Consider the following 22109-nt stretch of genomic DNA (forward strand, 5'->3'; position numbering starts at 1 on the left):
AAGGGGAATGGTAAGGGGGATGGCAAGGGGAATGGTAAGGGGGATGGGGCTACTGTAGGGCAAAGAAAGGAATAAGCCACAAAGAGGCCACCCTAGTTGCCTGGGCCCACAGAGCATGACAAGGCATCAGCTTACCGAATGCCTGTCTTCTTGAAGAATTCATTCCAGGACATGTTGAGATATGTGCCTTCCCCCTGTCTCTGGGGAAAGAGGAGGAAGCAGTCAAGGCTGTGGGGGCCCCAGAAAAGGATTAGGGATTCTAGGCCAGAGGGCAGACAGCTGCTCCAGCAAGGACTAGAAGAGATGTGGGCACACACCCAAGCAAATTCTGAAAAGACCTCGATATCTGCTTGGGTGCCTAGAATTTGAAGCAAAATCTGGGGTTCCATGTCGGATCTTTCACAGCTGACTCTGTCTCTCTGAATCTAAGTCTCCAGCCTGCAAAATGGGGGGAAAAAATCACCCAACCCACTCACAAGGCAGACAAGCAAGAGGCAAAGGCCTGTTGAGACCTCCTGGCCATAAGCACCCACAGGCTACCGCTAAGGCCAAGCCTCAGAGGGCCCAGGGTGGGCTGGGGCCCTCAAAGCCTGAAGATGGGGGTGAGGAGATATAAGGCAAATACCTACTTCCCAGCTGTCCAGGCGGCCAATCAGGGTGAAGGCACAGCCTAGGGAGCCAGGGAGCCGCACATGGTGTCCCTGCAGGACAAGGTCACGCAGCTCCAGGCCATGCAGTGCCTTGGACTGTGCTACATCCAAGCCACTCACAAAGCAGCCAGCACCAATGTGAATGGGTCCCTGGTGGGGAAAAGGAGAGGCATCTAGGCATCCTAGATAAGCACACAGGCAAGCCCCCAACATGTAGGACACTGGCCACTCTCAACCCGCCCCTACCCATGCTTGCAGGCCTCACCCGCAAGTGGCAGTGCTGCAAGACACTCCCAGGCCCCAAGTGAATGGCACCCTCCAGCAGGCAGCTGACCACAGAGCTCCTGGCCCCCAGGAGCTGTAGTTCCTGTGAAGCCAAGAGAGAGGTCTTAAGATTGAGGACCCAGGGCTGGCCTGACCCTCCCCAACAACAAAGCATCTGGGTATTGAACACAAGGCCCACTGTTCCCATGTCCTTTGGCCAGCCAGACCCCTCTCTGGACCTGCCCTGGCCCCAGCCTGAGGCCTTTCCCATCTCACCTACCCAACATCCTCCAACCCCAAGGCCACCTCTGAATTAGCCTGCCCCTTTCCTGAGCATCATGGCACTAACCTAGGTCCATATCTTCATATGTACCTCTCTCCCCAAGCAGACCCCACAGAAAGGTTGTCATTAGTTTCTCAATCAGGCAAACCATAATGTAAAATCCTGACTTGGTCACTTAGCAGTTCTGTGGCCTTGGGTAAGTTACTCAGCCTCTCTGAGTCTCCCATGCCTCACGAATAATAGAGATGAAAACACCTACACTCCAAAGTAATTTGTTCAAGGGGTATTGGTCCCTCCCTGAAGCCCACATCCCACGCGACCCCAGGCACCCAGCAGGTACCTCTAAGGAGTAGGTAGGTCTCACCTCCACCTGGGAGTGAATGATCTGGGGCCCAGAGACCCCAGGCAGTGTGAATATGTGCAGGAATTCACTGGCTGAGGTGGTCATGTAGCTATAACTGCCGTCAGGGATATACACTGTAAAGACAAAAGTATGACCCCAACCCCATGCCTGCTGTGGGTCAGGAGCCAGACTGGGTCTCCTGCCAGCAGAGACACCTTCATCAGACACCTCTCCCACCTCCCTCTACATATGCTGCAGCTCTGGCAGGGCAGCTGTGGTGATGAGCCCATTGGGCTAAGGGGAACTTGAAGTCCAGAGATTCCACAACCTGCCCAAAGCCCCACAGCTAACAAGTGGACACAGCAGGATTGTAGTCCAGGAAAGAAGAAAAGCAAAGATGGGAGAAGAGGTATTTCAGGGAAAGGGCTCTGGATGGGAAGGGTGTGATTATCTAGTCTATGAGACAGGCTGCCTGGTCCAGAAAGCAGGGGACAGCCTCATTCTGGGGGTCTTCCCTCCCAGGATCTCTCCAACTCAGAGCCAATGGACAGTACCCACCCATGGTGAGAGGCTGGTCACGCAGCTCCCTCCACAGTTGAGCCCGGGCACCCTGCAGGTAACCTGCTATCTCCATGTCACCCTGCCCCATTTCTGGGGGCCTCCCAGCCAAGAAGTCCTCCCTCTTCACGTTTCGAGCCATGCAGAACAGGATGTCGAAAAACAGGGACAACTAGAGCAAGGGTAAGAAGCATAGCTATTGGTGGGGCAGGGGTTGGGACCCACAATCCCAAGGTTGAGCTAGGATGGTCCCATCAGCAGAGATGCTGATCCAGAGAGGGTAAGGAGCTGAGGTCATGCATCACCTTGTCCCCATCCAGGGACCCCTAGCTGCCCTCCCCTAGTTACCTGAACAGGCCGGGCTCCAGAGTCCAAGCCCATATAGGTGCAGGCATCTAGAGGTGGGCTCACATGGGTGGCCAAGAGGTGTTCAGCAGTCTCCACAGAGAAGAAGACAACCCCAGAGACCTGGACAGGCCCCCAAAAGGGTCAGGTGGCACAGGTGCTGAGACCAGGCTCAGGGATGAGAGGCTGGGCCCAGGGAGGACAGATGCCACACTAGTCCCAGTCTTCTGAGCCGCCCCAACACCCAGACTCCAGGCATACTTGGGGCAGCTCCCACCAAGGCACCTTTCAGTACTCCTCCCAAGCCTAGTTCTCCACCTTCCCCACAGTCCAGTCCCCAACACTTCCCCACTACTCCCATCTTGTCCTTTATTCTGGAAAAATCCTGAGTTTGCTTCTCTACGTCCTGCCAACTGCATTCCCTGACTTCCTCACATTCTGGTTCTAGGCTTTCTGGTTCAGGACAAACCCCAAATTCCAAGGCTACCCCTTCCTCAGATTCTGGCTACAGCTGCTCCCCTAAAAGCCAGTTCTAGATCATCCTCAGATTCTGGTTCTAGCCTGCTCTGGAAGCTTCCAGAATGAGTGTGGTTTTTCCCCAGAGAGGAAAGCAAATTCTCCCTCCCATCCCAAAATGTCCTCAAAGACCCCCATCCGGAGCCCAGCAGCCATACCAGTGGCACATGCCCATCAGGCTGGATACACCGCCGTATCTCTGCATCAGTGCCCTGGTAGTAAATGTCCAAAACGAAGCCCTATGTGGAGGGATGTTCAGAGTTGGAGAAGGGAGCAAGAGAGGACACAGAAGGCAATATTGCCGTAGGTGTCAACAAGTGTTCTCCAAGTGAAAACTTATCATGCAAGTCTGGCAGACAGCAGCACACTCAGGGGACACAAGCACCTAAGAGTTCTATCCACAGAGGGTGAGAACCAGCTTTAATCGTGGGTACTGCCTGGGAGCCCTACCTGAGCCTGGCAAGCAGTCAGACTGAAATGCATCTGTGGCAAAAGGTAAGTGAGCCCAGAGTTGTGGCCATGGAAAAGCACGGCAGGCTCAAGACCATGCTGGGACCAAGGACCAGATCAAGACCAGGACAAGGGGTTTCCTAATGCATGGGACTCGAAGGCCATCCCAGCCAGCTCAGCTTTCCCAGAGGCAGTACCTGGGAGTCAGTGAAGTAGACACCATGATTCAGAGCATAAGCTGGGCTCCCAGGAAGGGCGATCACTCTGGCTCCCCGAAAACCGTCCCAGCTGATCCCTGTGGAATAGCACATACAGGAGGCTCCCAGGGGCCCCAACCCAAGGCAAGGAACCCCCAGTTACAGAGAAGCAAGAGCCCAGGGCTGGGTATCTGGGCACCTCTAAAGGGAATATGGATATAAATAAAAGGGAACATGGTTTCCAAAACCAAATGGACACTCCTCTAGAGAATAACAACCCTTGTCGCCCAAAGTACTTCCACAAAGCCCTGTGGGGTGGAAGGGGCAGCAGCACTGTTGTGTCCATTCTATAGACAGGCATACTGAGTCGTAGCAAGGGAAAGCCTGCCTCCCGGGCTTCATCTCTATATCCTAAGCCTCCCTTCTGAAGGCCCAGAGACAGAATGGGCTAGAAAGGTAAAGCCTGCCTTAGCTGTGGCAAGGGAAGGTGATCCCAGGCCCTTTCAGACTTACCAGGGTTTGAAGGAACAGACAGCAACATGTCAGTGCTGCAGACCCACACACCTGGGGGACAGCCTGGGCCCAGCTTCAGGGGACAGGAAAAAAAGAAAAAGAGAGAAAGCAGCTGGATGGCCTGACCCAGCCCTTTCTCTACTCCCTCACAGGCATGTTGGCCTGTTTCACATGCCCCAGCAGCAACCTCATCCCAGGGGAGTCTACTCCTTAAGTAACAGGGGCCTCTCAAGACCTATGGTACCAATGATCACCACCCTCTGTCCCACCTAGTGCACACCTTCCCCCAAGGTGGCCAAGACCAAATTGAGGCTATAACAAATTAAGTACCTGAACTTTCTGGGGTCTCCTATCTGAACTGGCACAGACCTTATCTGGTGGCACAGTATGGGAGAGGTGGCGCTAGTCGGGAAAAGGACCCTGGGCCACTATGTGGCTTACCCGCTGGGTCATGATATCCAGCAAGCAGTCCAGGTTGCAGACCAAGGCCTCCACAGGGGCCTGGGGGTTCTCCACAGGGAGGCAGGTAAAGGCCCGGCCACAGTCATCAAAGGGAAAGTCTCGACCCTGGGTGGGAGCAGGGATTGGTGAAGGAGCTCTGGGAGCAGAAAAACTGGGACACCTCATCAGCTGTGCAAGGGTGGCAGGCATCGAGTATAAGATGTATAAAAAATGTTATCTTAGCAATTTCCCTTACAATTTTTTATAATGAACATGATTACTGTAAAAAAAATTAGAAAATTCAAATATGCAAAAAGGAAAACTATCCCTCAGATACTAACTACTGCCCTAATTTGAGGTACATTCTATCAGACTTTAATTTATACTTTAAATGATTTTTTTTTACAAGAATGAGATGATTCTCTGGGCTGGGGTTGTGGCTCAGCAGCAGAGCGCTCACTTAGTACGTGTGAGGCATGGGTTCGATCTTTAGCACCACATAAAAAATAATAAATAAAATAAAGGTATTGTGACCAACTACAACTAAAAAAACATTAAAAAAAGAAGAAGAAGAAGAAGAAGAATGAGATGATTCTGATAAGGCTGAGGCAGGAAGATCACAAAGTTCAAGGCCGATCTCGGCAACTTTTGAGACCCTGTCTCAAAATAAAATAAGGGCTGGGGACATAGTTCAGTGTAAGAAGACCTGGGTTTGGCCCAGTATCACCGAAAGAAAAAAAAAAAAAAAACTGAGATCATTCCACACAAACTTCTGTCACAGGACTTTTTCACTGAGCACTTGGAGTAAGCCAGACCCTGTTTTAAGCATTCATGTGGGTCATCTCAGCACGTCCATAACCACGTTCACATCTACATGAAGGAGGAGCTGTTGCTGTTCTTGCTTTATATATGAAGACACCAGGATGTAGCTTAGTAGCACAATACCTGCCTAGCATGCACAAAGCCCTGCGTTCAAACCCAGCACCATACACACATACAACAGATGAAACCAAAACCTATAGTCTAACAGAGTTGGTAGGTCTCATTCTAGCTGAGCATGGTGGTGCACACCTGTAATCCCAGTAGCTCAGAATGCTGAGACAGGAGGACAGCAAGTTCAGCCTCATCAATTTAGTGAGGCCCTAAGTCACTTAGCAATACCTTATCTCAAAATTAAAAAAATAAAAAGGGCTGAGAATGTAGCTCAGTGGTTAAGTGACCCTGAGTTCAATTCCTGGCACCAAAAAAAAAAAAAAAAAAAAAAGTCTCATTCTAGGTCAATGCATAAAGATAGACCTTTTAATCTGTCTGAAGGACATACTGTATATATTTAGCCAGTTTCCGATTTTTGGACATTTTGATTGATTCTGATTCTTTGGGATTTGCAAAATGAACACCCTGCACATGCACAATGGTAGACAGTTCCTCAAGTTCCACCCAACCCTGAGAATCAGGGTTCTGATCCTTTACATTGCCCATGCCCATAATTCCACTTACCATGTGCAGGATGAGGATCCAGGATGAATGCAAGACATCAGATGTGACCACCTGTCAGGAGAGAGAGAGCCCGGTGGACAGAGACCTTGAGCAAATGGCACCTGGAGGAAGACCTGTCTAAGGAGGGACTCCGACACAAGTCCACTCAGGTACCAAAAGGACAAAGACCAGGTCAAGACCAATGGCCCCAAACAGGGGAGAGGCAGCCCTGGCCTGGGTAAGGGAGCCAGCAGCTCTCTACCTAGGCCACCTCCCTGCCCTCGGTTTGGATAGGCAGCTGTAGGCAATGACTTGAGGCCATACAGCTGGGTGACTCAGGGAATGTCAGCTACTCAGCAACCAGTGTCCCCATCCCCTACCCATGCCATCTCTGTGACCACCCTCACTCTCCATGCTATGCAGACAAGGTGACCAAAAGTGGCTGGGTGTGTGTGATGACACTGACTCACATGTCCAAAGGAGGGCCACATCTCAGTTCCAAACAAGTATGACTGACAACCCAGGATAGCAAGATCTTTGAACCCTGCTTCTTGTTTGTTGAGTTTTTTTGTTGTTGTTCTTTGTTTTCCATTACTAGGGACTGAACCCAGGGATACTCTTCCACTAAGCTATATGCCCAGCCCTTTTTATTCTGAGACACAGTCTTGCTAAGTAGCCAGGGCTGGCTTCAAACTGGCAATTCTCTGCCTCAGCCTCCCAAGTAGCTGGGAATCTTCAAACTTTTAAAAAGCCAGAAAACCTCCCATTGAGATATTGGTTCCAACTTTCTAAAAACACTACAAAGGCAGACCCTGCCTTCTGCTCTCACCTGGACGGCATGGCAGGGATGAGTAGCCAAAGTACAGATTCTAAAACACAAGCCAAATGCTGACCTGGCCAGGGCAACGGAGCCAGAGAGGTGGAAATCTTGGAAATTATCTGATTCCAACAAGAACAGGGCCAGAGGGGCAGCAGCAGGGAATCACTCACAGTGAAGCCTGCACGGGCACTCAGGTGCTCAGCAGCCACCAGCAGCGCATTGAGGGTAGCTCCTCCACTGCCCACGCGTGTCTCAGGGTCCTCCACAGCCAGTAACAGTGTCCCAGTGGGGATCTGCTCCCGCTTCTGCCTCACTTCCAGCTCTGTGGTCAAAAAGTATGCTGAGACCTGTCCCCCAACCTTCCGGTCCAGGTCCAAAGCACCTGAGCAAGCCTAGAAATAGTCATTGATTTCTTTGACTTAGGTTTTCATATGGTTGCTTATCAGATAAGTAAGAGTAACCTCTTACTCCCATTTTACAGGTGAGAAAACAAGCACAATGAAGGGCCAGGTCAGATATGAGATCAGTTCCTGGGGCTGTAGGGATCTGGCAAGGGAGAGGATGGGGAAGGTTTACCTTGAGGGCAAGGTGGGGAGGGGGAGTCACCTACCTCTCTGGAAGACCTGCACACTGTCCTTGTACTGGCATGTCAGGATGATGACTGTCCAATCAACCCTCTTTGGCTGCTCCATTCTGGCCAAAGTAGAAGAACTTCCTGAAGCAGCAATAAATTGTTGTGTATGATTTTAATTGTTATACACTAAAATTCTTTCTGATATATAGTCCTACAAATTTTAATACAAGTATAGATTATTGTGCTCACCATCACAAAAACTCCCTCACCCTATTACTTTTTGGTCATACCCTCCTCCCTCCCTAACCCCTGATAACTATTCATCTGTTCTCCATAGCTATAGTTTTGTCTTTTCAAAAATGTCAGATAAACAGAATATAAACTTTTGAGATTAGCTTCTTTCCTTCAACATAATGCCTATGAGACACAGATTGACAGCTGATCCTTATCTTTTTTTCTGCCAAGTAGCATCCCTGGAGTGCAGGTACCACAGTCTATTCATTTGTTCACTCACTGAAAGATAGTTCAACTGTCTCCAGCTTTTGGCAATCATGAATAAAGTTCTTTCTTTCTCTTTCTTTTTTTTGATACTGGGGATTGAACCCAGGGGTGTTTAACCACCGAGCCACATCCCTCCCTAACCTCCCTCCTTGCCTTTTTAATTTGGAGACAGGGTCTCACTAAATTGCTTAGGGCCTTGCTAAATTGCTGAGGCTGGCCTCAAACTTGCAATCCTCCTGCTTCATCCTCCCAAGTCACTAAGATTATAGGTATGCACCACCATGACTGGCTAAAATGAAGTTCTTATTTAACCTTCAGGTACAGATCTGTGTGAGTACCATAATTCATTTCTCTAGGTGGACATGGGAAGTGGAATTGCCAGATCATGTGGCAAGCATGTTTTGACTTTCTAAAATGTGAGTGAGTCAGGCATGGTGGTACCTGTAATCCCAGCAACTGGGGGGATGCAGAAGGAGGACTGCAAGTTCAAGGTCAGCCTTAGCAATGTAGTAAGACCCTGTCTCAAAATAAAAAGGGCTTGGATATAACTCAGTGGTAAAGAGACCCTGGGTTCAATCCCCTAATACAATAATATAAAAAAATGCAGGTATGTAGCATTTCCTGTGAAAGCACACTTAGGAGATAGGAAGTGAGGCAAGTGGGACAGGGTTGATCTCTGGTCCCATCTTAAGCAAGGGGCTGCCTTTTCTGTAACAGGAGCCCCTCATCACTCAGTCACCAGCTTCGAGCTGGGGAAGGGATGGAAAGGAGCACCTAACCTCCCAGGTTCCTTAGGCTGGGGAGATTGCCTGGAAAGGGGGCAGCCAACACAAACACTGACTTGTGGGAGGTGTGCAAAACCTGTTGGAGGGGGCTGGGGATGTGGCTCAAGCGGTAGCGCGCTTGCCTGGCATGCATGCGGCCCGGGTTCGATCCTCAGCACCACATACAAACAAAGATGTTGTGTCCACCGAAAAAAAACTAAAAAATAAATATTAAAAAATTATCTCTCTCTCTTTAAAAAAAAAAAAAAACTGTTGGAGGAAATCCAAACACTCAGGGACCTCCTCTCCCAGAGGCTCTGAGGCAAAAGGGATTGCACCCTACCCATCAGTCATCTTCCTCCAAGGTACTGATAAGTGGTGGGAAAGTCCAGCCAAAGCTATGGCCTCACCCGTACCCCCAGGCCAGCCAACACTCTAACCCATGGGAAACCAAACTGACTCCAGAGCCTCTGCACTCCCACAACCATCTGTAGCTGGATCCTTAGATGTGCCCCAGTATTTGACTCTGGCAGGGATCTGCTACTGTCCTACAAAGCAGCATACCTGTCACCTCTTCCCTCCAGCTCCTAAAGCTCAGTGTGAGAAAGGTCAAAGCAAGCCACATGCCACTGTCCAAGATGTGCCCTATGTATGCATCCAGTGGTTAGCCCACACCCCAGCCAAAAGCCAACTTGACACCTGAATCTCAGCAACCAGTCTCTTCTTATACCCGACTCAGCTGCCACCAAGCCCATAGTTATGGCTGATTTAGCAACTCCCACGCTTCTCCCGACTTTCAGGAAAAGCCTCTGTCTACTGAAAGAAATTGCTCTGCTCCCTGCTAAGCCCCAGGGGGGTAATCCAAAGAAATCTGACCTAGAAAATTTAGCCAGGCACCTGAGGGCAAACACATTCCCTAGGATGCCCACGTGGCTCTCCCTGTGAAGGGAACAGCAAGGAACTCCACTGTGGCCACAGTTCACTGTGTGGCCTAAGGCACCTTGAACCCTCTAGGTCTCCTGAGGCAGAGAGTATAACTGACAGACACACTCCCACCCCCCACACCCTCTGTAGTCTGAATCTACCTTCTTGTCTACATGGAGGCTAAACTGCTCCCCACAAATTCCTCAGGGCAGACCCAGACTCCTCTGACAGCCTGACACAATGGCACATGCCTAGAATCCCAGCAACTCAGGAGGCTGAGGCAGAAGCAGCGCAAGTTCAAAGACAACCTTGGCAACTTAGTGAGACCCTGCCTCTAAACAAAAAATAAAAAGGGCTGGAGATTTAAAAGAGCCCCTGGACTCAATCCCCAGTACTATAAAAATAAAATATAAAGGGCTGGGGATATAGCTCAGTTGGTAGAGTACTTGCCTAGCATGCACAAGGCCTATATATAGGCACTACCTCCCCAGCTTGCTCCCCTTTTTCTTTCCCCAATAAAAGCTCATAAATCTAACCCCAACTTACTCTGTTTTTCCAAGGATCCAAACTAACATGAAGAAGATAATGTCATCTCCTCTTAGAAACCTAAGGGAAAAATCAATGTAAGAACCTCTAATTTGGGTCTGGGTGCAGTAGCACAAGCCTGTAATCCCAGACACTTGGGAGGCTGAGGCAAGAGGATCACAAGTTCAAGGCTATCCTTAACAGCTTAACAAGGCCCTGTCTCAAAATAAAAAAGTAGGGGGCTGGGGATGTGGCTCAAGCGGTAGCGCGCTCGCCTGGCATGCGTGCGGCCCGGGTTCGATCCTCAGCACCACATACAAACAAAGATGTTGTGTCCGCCAAATACCAAAAAATAAATATTAAAAAAAAAATTCTTTAAAAAATAAAAAAGTAGGACTGGGGTTGTGACTCCATGGTAGAACACTTGCGTAGCATGTGTGAGGCACTGGGTTCGATTCTCAGCACCACATACAAATAAATAAAATAAAGGTCATCAACAACTAAAAAGTATGTTTAATAAAAATTAAAAAGTAATAATAATAATAATAAAAAGGGCTGGGGATGCAGCTCAGTAGTTAAGCACCACTGGGTTCAATCCCCTGTACCAAAAAGAAAAAGGAAAGTTATCTCTTATACCAAAAAAAAAGGAAAGTGTGGCTTAACGATGAAAACACTCACCTGGCAATGTGGTGCAGGCCTGTAATCCCAGCAACTAGGGAGGCTGAGACAGGAGGATCTCAAGTTCAAAGCCAGCCTCAGCAAAACGGAGGTGCTACACAACTCAGTGAGACCCTGTCTGTAAATAAAATATAAAATAGGGCCAGGGATGTAGCTCAGTGGTCAAGTGCCCCTGAGTTCAATCCCAGCAAGGGATTGAAAAAAAAAAAAAAAACAGGTGAAAACACCCTGCCTTGCCTAAGGTCATACAGAGCTAGTAGAGGCAGGCAGGAGTTTCAAACTCCAGTATTTTTGCTCAGAACCATACCGTAAATACAGAAATCTTAGAACCCACATCATAATTATTCCAATACTCTGCCCACTTTCTTTTTTTTTTTTTTAAATATTTTTTAGTTGTCAGTGGACCTTTATTTATTTATATGTGATGCTGAGAACAGAACCCATTGTCTCACACCTGCTAGGCAAGCGGTCTACCACTGAGCCACAACCCCAGCTCCCTCCCTCTGCCCACTTTAAATAAAACTTCATCTGCTGAAGCTAAAACTTTTTTTTTTTTTTTTTTTTTTTTGGTGCTGGGGATTGAACCCAGGGCCTTGGGCTTGAGAGACAAGCACTCTTCCAACTGAGCTATATCCCAGCACCAAAGATAAAACATTTTTTAATGTCCTCGGCAACACACTGATAGAGTGGGGGAGCCAGGGAGAGATTAAAATAATAAGGCCTTCTCATATATAGTGAAATGGGCCAGGCAAGGACTTCGCACATTTTAGCACCACGAAGGGGAAAAAAAACAGGCTTAGAGAGGGCTCTAATTTGTTGCCTTCTGGAAAGCAGGCAGAAAAGAAGCAATTATGTAAATTACACAAACGGCATGCCTTGGAGATTTGTGCATAATGATGAGACCTGATGGGGTAAACCGAGGCAGGAGGTGGCCTCAAAGTAAAATCAGAGCGGCGTCTGCATTCAGCGCCCCACCTGCCTCAGGGGTGGGGGGGCGTGTCCCTCCGTGTCCTAGGCGTCCACAGTCCCCTAAACTTCCGCTGAAAGACCCAGGCCATAGGGAAGTAGGACAGCGGAAGTCCCCTGGTGTAGGTGAGCGCCCGAGGGTGCCAGCAGAGCTCTCGAGACTCTTCCCTGGGGAGACATGGGCGTGCGGCGGGTCGCAGAGGGCGGTGGGAGCCCGCGGGAGGACGTCGGAGCCCGCGGGAGGACTGGAGAGCCGCGAGGAGTCGCGCGCACCACGTACCTGCGGCCGCCGGGCGCTCGCGGAGCCAGCTCTTTAACGCGGGGCTGGCGTCCTCTCGCGGAGCACCCTGGGAAATGTAGTTCCGCCCTGCGCCACTAGGATAGGTTCCCGCCGCCCGAGACGCGGCCCTGAGCCTGGGCTTCGGCCAGCGTGCAACTCCGCGCCGCTCTTTGCTAAAGGTGGCGTCTTCAGATCCCCGGGGAGCTGGCGTTCTCAGCTCCTCCCCAAGGAGCCTGTGCTTCTGAAACACGGAGGCCCGTTTTCTGTGACTCGAGGTTGCACTCTTGGGTGTATTGGGCTTTTTTTTTTTTTTTCTCTCAACTCCCCTGGCCGAATCCTTAGACTGCGGTTCGAGCGGAGGTGGTGGGTGGGAATCACAGTTCTTGAGGGAGCTTAAGCAGTTACAGTTAGATTGATTAGCAGTTAGCAATGCTGCTCCTGATTTCGTCACTTGGATTCTTTCGGAAAAAACTTTCCAAATCTACAGTGGAAAGAGAAACCTCCGGAGCTTTTGCAAAAGTTGTGAATGGAAACATCCCAGAGTGTCAATTTCTAGGGTCCTGGAAACTAAAGTAGGCGCATCCATATAATGAAATACAATGCAGCAGTTAGCTAGAAAGGCAGGGAACGATGTTCAAGACATCTTGTTAAGGAAAAAGAAGCAAGTTGTAGAACAGACAGTATGTACAGGAAGCCACTTGCGTAGAAAGTAATGCGTATGAACACAGCATACATATGTACAAGAGCAGGACTGAGGGGGCTGGGTGTGTAGCTCAGCGGCAGAGCGCTTGCCTCGGACTCGTGAGGCACTGGGTTTGATCATCAGCACCACATAAAAATAAATAAAGTAATGTGTCCATCTACAACCTAATTAAAAAGCAGAACAGGACTAAAAGGAAAGCATCAAGACAGAGGCTGCTACAGTTGGGGATGGGCAAGGAGGACTTGAGCTTTATCTGTATTATTTTGCTTTCCAAATCTGGTGCCCTTAATAAATAGCCTAGCATGCCTGTGTCCCTGAATTCCAGCCGACGCACCCCGAATTAAAAAAAAAAGTAGCCCAAGGGGCTCCCAAGGTCAATCTTTTTTTGTACTGGGGATTGAGTTTAGGCCACTCTCACTGAGCCACATTCCCAGTCCTATTTTGAATTTTATTTAGAGACAGGGTCCCACCACTGAGTTGCTTAGCGCCTCAATTTTGCTGAGGCTGACTTTGAACTCCGTCCTCCTGTCTCAGCCCCCCCCCCCCCCGCATCCACTGGGATTACAGGACGAGGTCAGTCTTTTTTTTTTTTTTTTTTGGTATCAGGGATTGAATTCAGGGGGACTGGACCACTGAGCCATATTCCCAGACCCTTTTTGAATTTTATTTAGAGACAGGATCTCACTGAGTTGCTAAGCGCCTCCCTGTTGCTGTGGCTGGCTTTGAATTTAAGGATCCTCCTGTCCCAGCCTCTCAGTCATTGGGATTATAGGCATGGGCCACAATGCCGGGCTGAGCCTGAGGTCAGTCTTAATGGAAGTAGAGAACCCTGCTGTCACTCAATGTAACTTTGGCCAGTCACTTAGCTACTGTATCTCCCTGTCTCCATTTGTAAAATGAGTTAAACAGTATCAAATGACCGCAATTCTTGTGTTTGCTTTACTCCATACTAAATACTACCAAAATTTTTTTTTATTATTTCTGCCATCATTATACCCATCCTGCTCCATTAACACAGAATTTTTGGTTTGTTCACTATTGTATCCTCAAGCCCTAAGACAGTGCCTAGGATGTTATAGTTAGAAACAATTTGTTTACTGAAGAGCAGACTTGAGTTTAGTTCCACCTTGAGTCATGTCCCCTTTTTTCTTGGCCCAAGCCTCATATCATTCCCTGACTTCAGTGCCTGCTCACTCTTCTGTGAATCCATGAGGCCTCCAGCAAGCAAAGTGCTACCTCCCTAGTTACTGTTCTCAGCAATGCAGATCCCCAGCTCTGCAGCAGAGCGGCAGGCAGAGATGCCTGCTGCTGCAGCTTTGGCAGCACCTCAAGAACACAGATTGTGTCCCCAAGGAGCTCAGAAGCAAAGGGCTTCACTTCATCTCGAAGGGCAGACCTGGGTGTGGGGGAGGGTCGGCTCCAGGGCTGTTCTAGCACTTCCTCACCTGAGAAACAAAGATATAAGGAAGCTTTATTTAAATGAAGTCCCCCTACTCTGGGTCTGGGTGGGTAGCTCAGTAGGTTTATCCACAAACACTGCAGAAACAAAATAAGAAAAAGCAAGATTCAATCCCCAGTGCCAAGAAAATAAAACGAAGCCCTCAGTGCAATCTGTAACCAGTAGACAGACTCAAAAACATGTAACTTTTTGTATGTGGTCGCACTGTCTGGGATCTACAGAGTGCAAAAGTACACTCTACTGGGCTGAGGAGGTAGGTGGAATCTGTTCATTAAATCGGAGGGTGTGAAGTTGAGAATCTTCAGAGTTTCCAATCCTTCCTTCCTCTTGAATGCTCAAGTCACTCAACCTCTTCGAGCCTCCGTTTCTTTGTCTGTAAGATTCCAATAGTATTTGCTTGATCAGGTGATTGGGAGGACTCGATAATCTAATGCACATAAAGTGTTTATGGGTCTGGCACACAGTAGGTATTATGGTTTAGATGTGAAGTGTTCCTTCAGAAGCTTAGGTGAGACAACGCAAGAAAGTTCAGAGGTGAAGTGATTAGATTAGGAGAGTTGTAACATAATCAGTGGATAGTCCTATGATATGCATTAATTTGTCAGTAACTGTAGGCAGGTAGAGTGTGGTTGGAAGAAGTAGGTCACTGGGGGCTTGCCTTTGGGTCTTCTCAGCCGCAGGGCAATGAAGTGGATTGTCTATGGACTTAGACCTCTGAAACCGTGAGTGCCAAATAAACTTTCCCTTCCTCTAAAATAATTCTTGTAAAGTCTTTTGGTCTCAGCAGTGAAAAGGCTGACTAAAACAATAGGTTTCCAGGGGCTGGGGATGTGGCTCAAGCGATAGCGCGCTCACCTGGCATGCGTGTGGTCTGGGTTCGATCCTCAGTACCACATACAAACAAAGATGTTGTGTCCACCTAAAACTAAAAAATAAATAAAAAGAACAGAGATTTACTCTGGTTCAGAGGAATCTCTTTAAAAAAAAAAACAATAGGTATCCAACTCCTATTTATTTTTATTTCTTTATTTTCTTTTATTTATTTAGTTTTGACACAGTTCTCCCAGGGCAACTCTCACTGTGCCATACCCCAGATTTTTTTTTTCTTTTGTGACAGGATCTCACTAAGTTGCTGAGGCTAGCCTCAAACTTGTGATTCTCCTGCCTCAGCCTCCTGAATTACCAGGATAACAAATGTCTCAACCTCACCCACACTCCTTAATCTTTTTTTTTTTTTTTTGGGGGGGGTGGTGTACCAGGGATTGAATTCAGGGAAACTCAACCACTGAGCCACATCCCCAGCCCTATTTTATATTTTATTTAGAGAGAGGGTCTTCCTGAGTTGCTTAGCACCTCACTGTTACTGAGGCTGGCTTTGAACTCACAATCCTCCTGCCTCAGCCTCCCAAGACACTGGGATTACAGGCTCACACTCATTAATCTTAAGCAAACAAGCTTCCTGAGTGACAGAGTCCAGTAGCAGGAAATCTTTCTGAAAGCCACAAGTGCCAACAGAGATATCTTAGGTTGAGGTCCTAGATGAGGGCCAGAGACAGAGATTCTTATGCAAGTGACTTATTGAGCCAGGGAGAACGCAGGACAGGGCAGAGGAAGAAACCAGCAAAGATACAGGTTCACCCAGGTCTAGCCCCAGTTTGATCTTCAAGGCTAATCTCTCTCAAAAAGCAAGGAGATAGACTTTGTACCCCACATCAGCCATTCATGGACCTTGAGCCACTGGGGAGTAGGGGAAGAAAGCATACTTCACAGGCATCTTTGGGCAAAGCAGCTCATGTAGGCTGAAAACAGTTCCCCAGAGGAGGGTGAAGCTGTGACAAGCACTGAGGATGGGAGACCACTGGAGTGAAGGGTTGACCCAACTCTCCTATACCTGGGGGACCAGTGAAGAGATGGAAACAGAGAAAAGAAAATGAGAAGATACTCAACTCTTCTAGGTCTTTTTTTTTAAAGATCACTCTTTTTAAATACACACACACACACACACACATATATATATATATATTTTAGTTGTAGTTGGACACAACATCTTTCTTTTGTTTTTATGTGGTACTGAGGATCGAACCCCAGGGCCTCAAATGTTCTAGGCGAATGCTCTACCGCTGAGCCACAATCCCAGACCTCTTCTAGCTCTTTCAAGGAGAAAATGGAAAAAAAAAAAGGTATAGATTTTGTCTTTTTATTGTGGTTATAATAACACCTAACGTGAGATCTTCCCTCTTAGCAGGTTTTAAGTGTATGCTACAGCACAATGTTGTACAGCCTGATGTGGTTTCAAATAATTGAAACTCAGACTTGAAAGAATAACCAATCATCCAGCCTTTCCTGAGAGCTATTAAATGTACTTCATCATTAAGTGGTCCCTTTCCCCAAGGCCTGGGCATTGCCAATGCCAAACATCCTGTGCAGTATTTTCCAGAGGGATATTCTGTGGGATGTTAATAAGTGTTGCCACAGAAGTGCTGCCAATCAGCGGGGTGCAGTGACGCACGACTGTAATCCCAGCAGCTCCGGAGGCTGAAGCAGGAGGATCGCAAGTTCAAAGCCAGCCTCAGCAACAGCAAGGCATTAAGCAACTCAGTGAGACCCTGTCTCTAAATAAAATACAAAATAGGGCTGGGGATGTGGCTCAGTAGTTGAGTACCCCTGAGTTCAATCCCTGGTTTAAAAAAAAAAAAGTGCTGCTGATCTACTCAAGCCAAGGTAGGCATGTTTAGTTTTTTCGTCTACCTTTTATAGATCAATGTGTTAAATAAATAAAATGTGAGATATTCATTCAATGGAATGTTATTCAGTCATTAAAAAAAATACCAGTGTATGCTACAACGTGAGTGAGTCTGAGAAACTTGCTTAGGCTGGGCATGGTGGTACCCCCCCAAAAAATAATTTTATTTTATTTTTTAATTTTTTTTTAGAGAGAGAGAGAGAGAGAGAGAGAGAGAGAGAGAGAGAATTTTAATTTTTTTTTTAGTTTTCGGCGGACACAACATCTTTGTTTGTATGTGGTGATGAGGATCGAACCCGGGCCGCATGCATGCCAGGCGAGAGCGCTACCGCTTGAGCCACATCCCCAGCCCCCAAAAAATAATTTTAAATTTAAAAATGCAAATGCAAATGAACACATGTCATGTGACTCCATTTATATGAAATATCTGGAACAGGTAAATCCATTAGATACAGAAAGCAAATTTGTGGTTGCCCTGGGCTGAGGGTGGAGAGAAGGGAAATAATGCTTAATGAGTACAAGGTTTCTTTTAGGGATAATAAAAACGTTTGGGAACTAGATAGAGGTATTGGTTGCAAAACATTGCGCACTGTGAATATATTAAATTCACTGAAACTGTATGCTTTTAAGTGGTTACTATTATGTTGTATGAATTTCACCTCAATTTAAAAAAAAAAAGATCGAGATACTAGTTGTGGTAATTACTAATGGGATATCATTGTTTTCAGGCCTTCTCTGTGGACAGAGTTAGGGGAAAAAATACCAATATGCATGGGGAGCCATCAGGCTAATATAAAACATTTCATAAATGTGTGAAGTTAGGAACCCTTCTCTTCCTTCTTTCTTTCTTTCCATCCTTCTTCTTTCTTTCTTTCTTTAGAAAAGGCATAAAGGGGGCTGGGGCTGTAGCTCAGTGGTAGAGCGCTTGCCAAATGTGTGAGGCACTGGGTTCGATTCTCAGCACCACATATAAATAAAATAAATAAATAAAAGTCCCTTGACAACTAAAGAAAAAAAAATTTAAAAGAAAGAAAGAAAAGGCATAAAGGTTTATTTAGTGAAATCAAAGTACATTCAGGGTACATGGAACACTTAGGCCATCCTAAGAGAACAAGTGGCTTAGAACCCATTTTTAAGAATGGCAGAGAGTCCATAATATAATGCACTTTGTCAAATGCTAATCCGGTGCAAGTAACATGGATGAGAAATGGGTCTCTTAAATTGAGGCCTCCAAGCCAGAGACTATGGCTCATACTTGCAATCCTAGCGAAGTGATGTAGGAGGCTAAAGCAGGAGGATCACAAATTTGAGGTCAGCCTCAGCAATTTGGCAAGACCCTATCTCAAAAAGGAGGTGGATCTGGGAATGTAGCTTAGAGGTAAAGTGCCTCAGCCAAGTGCCTGAAACAGTTAGTTCCCTAATTTCTAATTCTTTAATGATTAACAAAAGACATCAGCAATTGAAGCTTTCCCAATCCAGTCATTTTCATTTTTATTCTTCCTTCCTTCCTTCTTTTCTTTATTTTTGTGGTGCTAGGCAAGCACTCTACCACTGAGTGATAGACCCAGACCTCATTTCATGTTTCATTTGAATCTTCAATGTTTAGGGTTTTTGTTTGTTTGTTTGTTTTTGTACTGGCAATTGAACACAGAAAGTGCTTTACCACTGAGCTACATTCCCAGTCCTTATTTTTATTTTTATTTTTAAGACAGGGTCTCACCAAATTGCCCAGGCTGGACTTGAATTCACAATTGTCCTGCCTTAGACTCCTGAGTCTCTTGGATGCCGGGTGTGTGCCATAACGCACAGCAACACTGAGATCATTTTAAATATTCTCTCACAGTTGCAACAAAATCATCCTTTATATGTAACTTTGAACACATGCACATAGGGTACTTTGTTAAAAGAGGAATCACTAAATCAAATGGTTTACACATTTGCAATTTTGAAGAGATTATCAAGTCATTCTTCCTAGAGTTTGCACAGATTTCCAGTTACACTGGCAGCGTACTCCCCACATTGCTGCCAAGATAGTTATCAAGCTTTTTGCTCTTTGCCAATCTGATAGGTGAAAAATGATATTTGAGTGTGGTTTTAATTTCCATTTCTTTTATTAAGAGTGAAGCTGTCTGGGCTGGGATTGTGGCTCAGTGGTAGAGCACATGCCTCGCACATGTGAGGCACTGGGTTCTATCCTTAGCACCATATAAAAATAAACAAAGTAAAGATATTGTGTCCATGTATAATTAAAAAAAATATTTAAAACGAAAGAGTGAAGCTCTAGGGGCTGGGAATATAGTCAGTGATAGAGCGCTTGCCTGGCTTGTGCAAGGCCGTGGGTTCAATCCCCAGCACTAGGGGGTGGGGGGAAGTGAAGCTCTGAGAAATTAATAAGCGGATTTAGAGAAATTAGAACACTTGTGCATCATTAATGAGAATATAAAATGGTGCAGCAACTATGGAAAACACTACGGCAGTTCCTCAATAATTAAAAATAGAATTACCACATGATCCAGCAATTCTACTTCTGAGTACACAACCAAATGAATCGAAAGCAGGAACTCAAAGAGATGTTTGTACACCCATGTTCATAGCAGTATTACTCACAATAGCCAAGAGGTGGAAGCAACCCATCATTGACAGATGAATGGATAAAGAAAATGTAGTATGCACTAGATACAATAGGGCATTATTCAGTCTTAAAAAGGAAGGAAATTCTGACATATGCTCCAACATGGATGAAGCTTGAGGACATTATGCCAGTCATGAAAGAGCAAATACTGTATAATCCTACTTAAATGAGGCATTCAGAACAGTTAAATTCGTAGAAACAGAAAGTAGAATGGTGGTTGTCAGGGGCTGGGGAGAGGACAGAATGGGAGTTAATGTTTCACAGATACAATGGTGTACAATGGTTTGCAAGATGACAAGAGTTACAGAGATGCATGGTGCTACTCTTCCATTGAGCCTTATCCCCAGCCTTCTGGACCCAAGGAATACTCCTAGGCCTCCCTAGTAGCTCAGACTATGGTTGTGTACCACCATGACTGTCTTTAGCTAGTCTTCCAAATGAATGACTAAAATAGTAGTGCCACACAGGGGCAATGTTCACAGGGGGCGGAGGCAGCCAGGGAGAACCCTCTGAAAGGAAACTCAAAATGGACTTGGGACTGCCAGGCAGAATTGAGATGAGTGGATAAGATTGGGTGGAAAGCACAACTGGCAAGCGGAAGTTGGTGAATCAAGTCAATGTAATTGGGAGGTGGTGAGGGTGGTGATGGGGGGCTCTTATGACTGAAGGATAGAGGGTCTCTGTCTTGCCTAGGAAAAAGCATTTACATTTATCCTGAATGGCAGGCACGCTGTCCCATGCCTGTGGTCCCAGCCACATAGGAGGTGAACTGGGAGACTCTTTTGAGCCTAGGAGTTTAAGGCCAGCCTGGGCAACATAATGAGATCCCCATCTCATCCATCAGTCAATCAATTCTCCCTGAATAATCTGCTAGCAGAAATTTGAGAGATGGATATAAACTTAACAAGATTCATTTATTTCTTTTTTCTTCAACAGTGCTTCAACCCAGTGGTCCCTTTACCATTGAGCTACATCCCCAGCCCTTTTTAATTTAATTTTTTTTATTTATTTATTTTGGTACCAGTGATGGAACCCAGGGGTGCTTAACCACTGAGCCGCGTCCCCAGCCCTTTTTATTTATATTTTATTTTGAGACAAGGTCTTGTTAAGGTGCTTAGGACCTCACTAAGTTGCTGAGGCTGGCCTTGAACTTGTGATCCTCTGAGATTACAGATGTGCACCACCGTGCCTGGCTTTAATTTTATCTTGAGAGGGGGTTTTGCTGAATTGCTGAGATTAGCCTCAAATTTGCAATCTTCTTGTCTCAGGCTCCTGAACCACAGGAATTAGAGGCGGTTGCCACTGTGCCAATTCTTTTAACATCTGCCTGGGAGAAACAGTGCCATTGCCCATGCCAGGAGTGCAGAGGCAAAATATGGGACTGCCTACTACCTATTCTCTGTGGTGGGGACACAAAACTAAAGGAAACCTTCAGAACTTAGTCAGGATTCAATGTCTACGGAAGCCACTGGGCTGCTTGCTCAAGGATGTAGGGAAAACTCACCTTTTTAGTCCTGGGTAAATGGGGCAGGTGTGGGGGTGGGGCAGAGGCTAGAGTAGAGACCCCTAGGATTCAAATTAGATAACTACCTTCTCAAAAATAAAGTCAGACACTAGTTAAAATGGTAAGGATGGTTTTTAATCAGTAATACACTGTTGCAATAGGGATGAGTCTAGCATGAACTGAATTCATCTTGCTTTGTTTGTTTTTGTTTTGTTGTTTTTGCAATGCTGGGGATCCCAAGGCCTCCTGCACGCTAAGTAAGTTTTCTACCACTGAGCTATATCCCCAGATCTTTTTGTTGTGGTGGTGCTGGTTTTATTTGTTTGTTGTCGTGCTGGGCATCAAACTCAGGACCTCAAGAGAGCTCTACCATTGAGCAACATCCTCAGCCCTGAACTTGGCTTGGATTTGTACAGAGGTGATTGGATGTTTCAAAGGGAGAAAGAAAGAGTAGGGAAGGTGGCAAGCAGGGGCTCAGCTGTGTCTATTAGCCGCCAATTAATGAAGAGAAGATTTTATCCTTCCAGGGAGACCAGGAGATAGAGGCCCTATCCTTCCTGAAGGTTACATTTTTAAAGGAATGAATTTCAGGTCCTTGAGATAGACACTCCAAAGTGTAGGAGATTTAAATAACTTGTATACATCTCTACAGGACAAAGGAAGGATTCACAAAGGTAAGACCTTTTAGGAAATGTTCTAAGAGAGGATGGACTGGGCCCTAAGGTTAGGTATTGTCAGCAACAAACAGAAAATCCTTTACACAGCCTTGAGCTTTCTCAGACAGGCACTTGAAGGCTTAGAGTCCTTCCAGGATTGTGCCCTTGGGCAGTTAGAAACTGTAAGTGTTTAAGGCTTTTAATGTGAAGGGAGGAGGAAGCCAAAATAATTTATATCAAGAGTCTGTTAAAAAAAAAAAGTCTATATCATTTTTATAGGACAAGGCTGAGATCTAGTTGAGAAGAGGGTTCAGTGGAAGCTCCCAAAAATATGGTGGATAGAG

At 46.5% G+C, this 22109-nt stretch overlaps 1 protein-coding gene across 8 annotated transcripts in view; it reads right to left on the reverse strand.

Annotated features, from left to right (window-relative positions):
• Fcsk (fucose kinase) overlaps positions 1-22109 on the reverse strand; it is a 32598-nt gene that overhangs the window by 7092 nt on the left and 3397 nt on the right. Inside the window, exons 1-17 of one of the 8 annotated variants that reach the window (XM_058576040.1) lie at positions 12069-12085; positions 11798-11956; positions 10823-10940; positions 10166-10225; positions 7467-7571; positions 7027-7178; positions 6058-6108; positions 4561-4686; positions 4120-4192; positions 3607-3704; positions 3118-3198; positions 2447-2566; positions 2099-2270; positions 1562-1674; positions 916-1017; positions 630-800; positions 136-200 (exon numbers count right to left, since the gene is read on the reverse strand). In XM_058576040.1, the coding sequence (XP_058432023.1) occupies positions 136-200; positions 630-800; positions 916-1017; positions 1562-1674; positions 2099-2270; positions 2447-2566; positions 3118-3198; positions 3607-3704; positions 4120-4192; positions 4561-4686; positions 6058-6108; positions 7027-7178; positions 7467-7548 (1406 nt within the window). In that variant the 5' untranslated portion in view covers positions 7549-7571; positions 10166-10225; positions 10823-10940; positions 11798-11956; positions 12069-12085. The other 7 variants (XM_058576039.1, XM_046434725.2, XM_046434728.2 and 4 more) reach the window with 7 other exon arrangements.

The sequence above is a fragment of the Marmota monax genome, unplaced genomic scaffold, assembly GCF_021218885.2.
Source record: "Marmota monax isolate L192 unplaced genomic scaffold, Marmota_monax_Labrador192_F-V1.1 WCK01_AAM20220418_F8-fsc00024, whole genome shotgun sequence".
NCBI lineage: Eukaryota > Metazoa > Chordata > Mammalia > Rodentia > Sciuridae > Marmota > Marmota monax.